The 5,382-nt window shown below is 36.0% G+C and overlaps 1 protein-coding gene across 1 annotated transcript in view; it reads right to left on the bottom strand.

Moving 5' to 3' along the window:
* Positions 1 to 233: 233 nt before the first annotated feature.
* The window catches only part of LOC107745364 (adhesion G-protein coupled receptor G2-like), a 9,913-nt gene continuing 4,764 nt past the window's right edge, over positions 234 to 5,382 (bottom strand). The window contains exons 5-15 of the mRNA XM_016559235.1: positions 4,772 to 5,162; positions 4,526 to 4,694; positions 4,324 to 4,455; positions 4,092 to 4,205; positions 3,977 to 4,013; positions 3,798 to 3,895; positions 2,322 to 2,443; positions 1,502 to 1,767; positions 1,111 to 1,201; positions 744 to 1,027; positions 234 to 607 (exon numbers count right to left, since the gene is read on the bottom strand). Coding sequence (XP_016414721.1) covers positions 471 to 607; positions 744 to 1,027; positions 1,111 to 1,201; positions 1,502 to 1,767; positions 2,322 to 2,443; positions 3,798 to 3,895; positions 3,977 to 4,013; positions 4,092 to 4,205; positions 4,324 to 4,455; positions 4,526 to 4,694; positions 4,772 to 5,162 — 1,841 coding nt within the window. The 3' untranslated portion in view covers positions 234 to 470. The remainder of the gene's footprint in view (positions 608 to 743; positions 1,028 to 1,110; positions 1,202 to 1,501; positions 1,768 to 2,321; positions 2,444 to 3,797; positions 3,896 to 3,976; positions 4,014 to 4,091; positions 4,206 to 4,323; positions 4,456 to 4,525; positions 4,695 to 4,771; positions 5,163 to 5,382) is intronic.

Below are 5,382 nucleotides of genomic sequence, written 5' to 3'. Positions count from 1 at the left end.
CATGTTGTGTTCACTTGTGTTATCTTTTACTAATATTTAAATTTGTTTGATGATCTGAAACATTAAAGTGTGACAAACATGCAAAAAAAGAAGAAATCAGGAAGGGGGCCAACACTTTTTCACACCACTGTAGAGGACGGAATGATGATTATAACTCTCAATAAATTGAACATCAGGAATATCAGGTTATGTCATATTCAATCCTTCTACAATAATAAAGTTTCAGTAACAATTGTTAGTCAATCATTTTGAGTTTTATCACTAAAATTGATTCTTTTTAAGGTTATTATGTGCATGCATCATTTTAAACAGTTCTTTCTTGTTCATAAGTGACTTTTGTCTTTGTGTTGTTTTTGAGCTTGATTTTGGTGAGAATACACAGTTTCCCCTCAAACAACACATGTACAGATCAGTTTAAGAAATCAGTGTAAGAAAGTCTGAGACATAGAAGACCTTCTATCCTAATTATGCTAGTTATAAATATTTTCCACAGCAGTAATGCTGGATTGAGCGATGGTTGTAGCGGAGTCGGTGCTTTCTGGATCATCTGAGAAATGACCCGCGACGTCATTGTGAATATGGTAGTAATACAGGAAGAGGAAGAACCCTGAAAAAAGAATGAGAGAAATTAAATAATAAATCATTTAAAACATCCTTAGCTCTAATTATTTGCGGAAATCTGCAGGAAAAAATAGAAGCGTTCTACTAAGCCAAATGTATCGATGCATGTGATTGTTTCTCACCCTGTAATGAGTTCAACACAGTGAATATATAATATGAGGGAATGAGCATCGGTCCATAACTGAAGAACGCCACAGACCACGTCAGACCGAAGAGCAGGAACAAACTCAACACCATCATCAGCTGCTTTCTGAACATCTTTCTCTTGCCGTCAACTGCTTTTATGTTTCTGGCCTGAACGACCTTAGTGACGATCATGATGAAGACTCCTGTCGTGAAGACGAAAACTAAAGCATAGTAGCCGATGTTCACTATGTAGTGAATGTAAGGATTTGTAGTCCAGCACCTGTAATTTGAAAATATTGAGTTTAAGAAGGCAATCATTGAACATCAATAAATGTATGAATTTGTGACATCAAACCAACTTACATTCGTGCAATTTTTCCAGACGTAGTGTTTAGGCTCACTGCTTCATATCCTCCTACAGAAGCAATAGCTACGACTATCGGAGCGGCACACACTGGAAACACATAAACTGATTTAATTGAAGGAAAAAAGACAGCTGTAGTGTCACCACAACTATAATTGGGATACACTTGATTTACAGTTGGACAGATGCAAGCTTTGTTTCTGAATCCCAAAGTAAAGATATAGTGTCAAATTAATAAACTTTATAAACACAGCCAGTCTATTCACAATGAAAGTGTCCCTGATAAATCCAGCATAAACTCCTCTATTTTTAAACGCTCAAGACAGACGTCACTACCTAAACCTCATGGCAATTTTATTTTCTTAATAGGGTTTTGTTGCTCTAACTCACCCCAGCCCAACACGGTGATCTTCCTCATGTAGTTTGTGATGGTGACGTTCTGTCTGATGAGCCATAAGTACATATGAAGAGCTTGAATGAAGAACCAGGTGAATGAGGCCAGCATGGAGTAATGCAGGAGCAGCGCTATGAAGACGCACGCAGCGTTGTCTTGTGTGTTAGCGACGCTCTCGTTTGACAAAAACGAGGCATTCAGTAGACACAAAGCCACAAACATGTTCATCAAGATCTTCGTGGCCTGATTTGATTTGGCTTTCCTATTAAAACACAAAAACAACTGTTCTTGTAACCTGAACTTTAATACATTTTTGTCTTTGTGTTGTTTTTGAGCTTGATTTTGGTGAGAATACACAGTTTCCCCTCAAACAACACATGTACAGATCAGTTTAAGAAATCAGTGTAAGAAAGTCTGAGACATAGAAGACCTTCTATCCTAATTATGCTAGTTATAAATATTTTCCACAGCAGTAATGCTGGATCTCTCGTTTGACAAAAACGAGGCATTCAGTAGACACAAAGCCACAAACATGTTCATCAAGATCTTCGTGGCCTGATTTGATTTGGCTTTCCTATTAAAACACAAAAACAACTGTTCTTGTAACCTGAACTTTAATACTTTAGAGCTTTGAGCTCATCACTTGTATTACATTTCAATCTTTAAACTTCAAAATTTCAAGTTTAATTCAATGCATTGCTGTTTCTTTGTAAATGCTCTAGCAATTTCCAAGTTAAAATAGTTTCTTAGTGTAGTATTAGTGATTACTGATTACTAAACAGCACTAACTATATAATATACTATAAGATACTCTACCGTAGCAGGAAATGCATGAATAAAGCGATGGCCATAAAAAACATGGAGATGCCGCAGCCGATAGAAGAGATTAAAGTCAGTGATTCCAGATGCGGCGCTGTTTCAGTTTTATCTGGCAGAGACTGAATTATTGGAGAAAAGACAAAAAACTTTTTTTTTTTTGCTGTCATTTCTACAATGTCATCATGTTATATGTCAAAAGGAATGAGGACACACAAACTTGAAAAGACATAAAAAGCACGCAAGATCTCAACTGTTTCTCCTAGATAGCAATGAGATTGAATGCAGAGCAAATGGAGACTTTAGTGGAGATCTCAACAATGTCCTAAACTCTGCTGAAGTACAAAAGTCTGTACTTAAAAATCAGATTTCAAGAGTCTCAATATGAAATCAAATATTTCTCAAGTACTAATCTGAGCTGCTCCACATTCATTTTATGGCTCGAATCAGCATAACTGAGAGTTGGTAGATGGTCATAACAACACCATTTGGATGCACTGACTCACTTATGCAAGTTTTACATGCACTAATTTTCATCAATCCAATCAAATCCAGTCTGGTTTCAGTTTCTGAAAGCTCTGTCTATATGAACCCTAAACTTTGCAATCCGATTCACATTTTCATTTATATGTACATTACATTTATTTCAATCAAAACTTAAGCGCTTGCACAGTTCATCAGCTGACGCCTTTAGAACCGGAGAGAGATGTATAAAAAGATGTTTAATTACCTATATGACACAGGCTACCTAAAAAAATATTTTTTAGCAAATATTTGGTAAATATTCAACCTCATCCCCTGACCAGTTCGTAAAAATTAAAATGTAGATTTCAAAACGCATTGTGGCGTTGCACATTTGCACAAGGTAATTTTTAATCCAATTGAGAAGCTAGTTAAATTGGATTATTGATTGGATTATTTTAGGTCTACATCACTTTCAATCCAAAATTTATTTCGGATCAAGTTCAGTTGGATTGATTGAGGTGTTTGAAGGATTTTCTATCCTAACTGAGTCGTCAAATTCAGGTACTAATGGATTTTTTGGGTGCATGCAAACGTAGCTACTGTATTTAAATGTTTTGTTTTGTTTTATTACGTGCTTGATGCTTGATTCTTTTTTTTTTGAGGGCTCTTGAAAGTGTGAAACAGACTTATTGACATCATTGCTTTGCTATCACTAGTCAGACGCTGTATTGTTCTAGAAACATTTTTGAACTAAATTGTTTGTCTTCACAAAAGGAGGTTTTATTTTTTTAGATGCATATATATATTAAAAGTTTATTTTTTTATTATAACCTTTAAATATCCAGGAAAAAGCTCTCTGAGATTAAAAAATACAGGAGTGTACTGACCAAGGATTTTGACATCTTTTGAGTTCACTCGCATATAGACGTGGACTAAAAGACTAAAAGATTTTGATTTCTTGGGATCTTTAAATGAAACATGAATGATGATAGTGTAAGTTCTTCTTTTCACCATCAGCACTGCAAAGAACGTCAGATGAGAGCAGGAGCACTTTATGGTGTTGTTGTTGATTTTTGTCTCACAGCCGAACGTTGTCCAATTAAGCTTTCCTTCAAAGAAAAGAGAGAGATGAATTAAATTAATTATAGAAAATATACTGAGTTTGTTGATAGGATCATAAATGAATGTACCTTTGCCATCCCAAGAAACGCAGGACACATTTCCAACCTGTTAAGAACACGTTTATTTTCATTTTGATTTCACAGTGTAATATAATAAGCTTTGCAACAAAACCTTCATTACCACATTATCTTTCTTTTTAATGATCATGTCAATATTGTCGGTAAGGTTGGAGATGTTGGCACCCATCGTTATTCCATAACTCTCATTGTTCAAAACAGTGTGAGTTTCAGTTTCATCCTAAATCAGAAACCATAACAGAGCAATCAAATATAAATATTTGTCAATACAACAGATCAAGAAATTTGTCCAAGTAGAATTTTTGAAGAATCAGAGTAGAAAAAACACAGAAGCAAACCTTATTTCCCATGTTTATGAATCGTAAAACTCCAACAAATGCACTTCCATTGTTTTCTGGACGTGATTTATCAAAGGCTTCACTGGGAATCTTTACAGACCAGGGATAACCTGCCTGGTTGCTCTCAACAACCTGTGAAAAGAAGAAATGGCATTAATAAATGTTAATTCTTCCCCTTGTTTTAATGCTGCTCAGGCCTTACGTTTATCATGTTCTGGCTTGAAGAGTAGCATATGTTGATGTCTTTGGTTTCTGTGTTCTTGGGTTGTCTTTGGAGAACACCAATAACATCCCCCATGACAATCGCCGCATTGCTTTTATTGCTTTTTTCCATCAGCTCCACCAGTGACTCTACTTTTTCCAAGTTTTCTCTGTAAAATGCATTGAATCACTTGGTATTCTGTAACTAAGTTTTAGATTTGAAATCTGCTGGTAACCGCACACTTACGCTGCCTTTTGGGGTTCAACTTTATCTGTGTTTGTCTGTGGTTGGTCATCTGTTTCGTTCTGCCCATCTGTTAGACTGAAAGTTATCTCAGCTGGTGGGACAGTTGGCTCGGGAGTTGTCCTATCTGGCATGAAACTGGTAGTTGGATTGTTAGTTGTCGTATGTGATGTTGAACTGGTAGTTGGATTGTTAGTTGTCGTTTGCGATGTTGAACTGGTAGTTGGATTGTTAGTTGTCGTTTGCGATGTTGAACTGGTAGTTGGATTGTTAGTTGTCGTATGTGATGTTGAACTGGTAGTTGGCTCGGGAGTTGTCGATCTTCGATCAATGCAGGTCACACACATCCATTCACCCCCATTTAAATGCAGAATGTATTTGCTTTCTTCGTTCCCTTAAACACAAATAAACAGTGGATGCATTTTATTGCAGTTTGAACAATATCTGATGCATGTTCATCAGTTCGCATATTTATTGGTCACATAGTCTAGTCATAATATTGCCATGATTTTGTCATGCTACACTCTTAAAAATGCTGGGTTGTTTCAACCCAACTTTGGGTCAAATATGGACTAACCCAACTTTTGGGTTAAAAATGTAATGTAAAAATTTAA

The sequence above is a fragment of the Sinocyclocheilus rhinocerous genome, unplaced genomic scaffold (genome assembly GCF_001515625.1).
Source record: "Sinocyclocheilus rhinocerous isolate Xijiao unplaced genomic scaffold, SAMN03320098_v1.1 scaffold2213, whole genome shotgun sequence".
Classification (NCBI taxonomy): domain Eukaryota; kingdom Metazoa; phylum Chordata; class Actinopteri; order Cypriniformes; family Cyprinidae; genus Sinocyclocheilus; species Sinocyclocheilus rhinocerous.
Note: the sequence above shows the minus strand (reverse complement) of the source record. Positions and strands in the feature narration are given on the sequence as shown.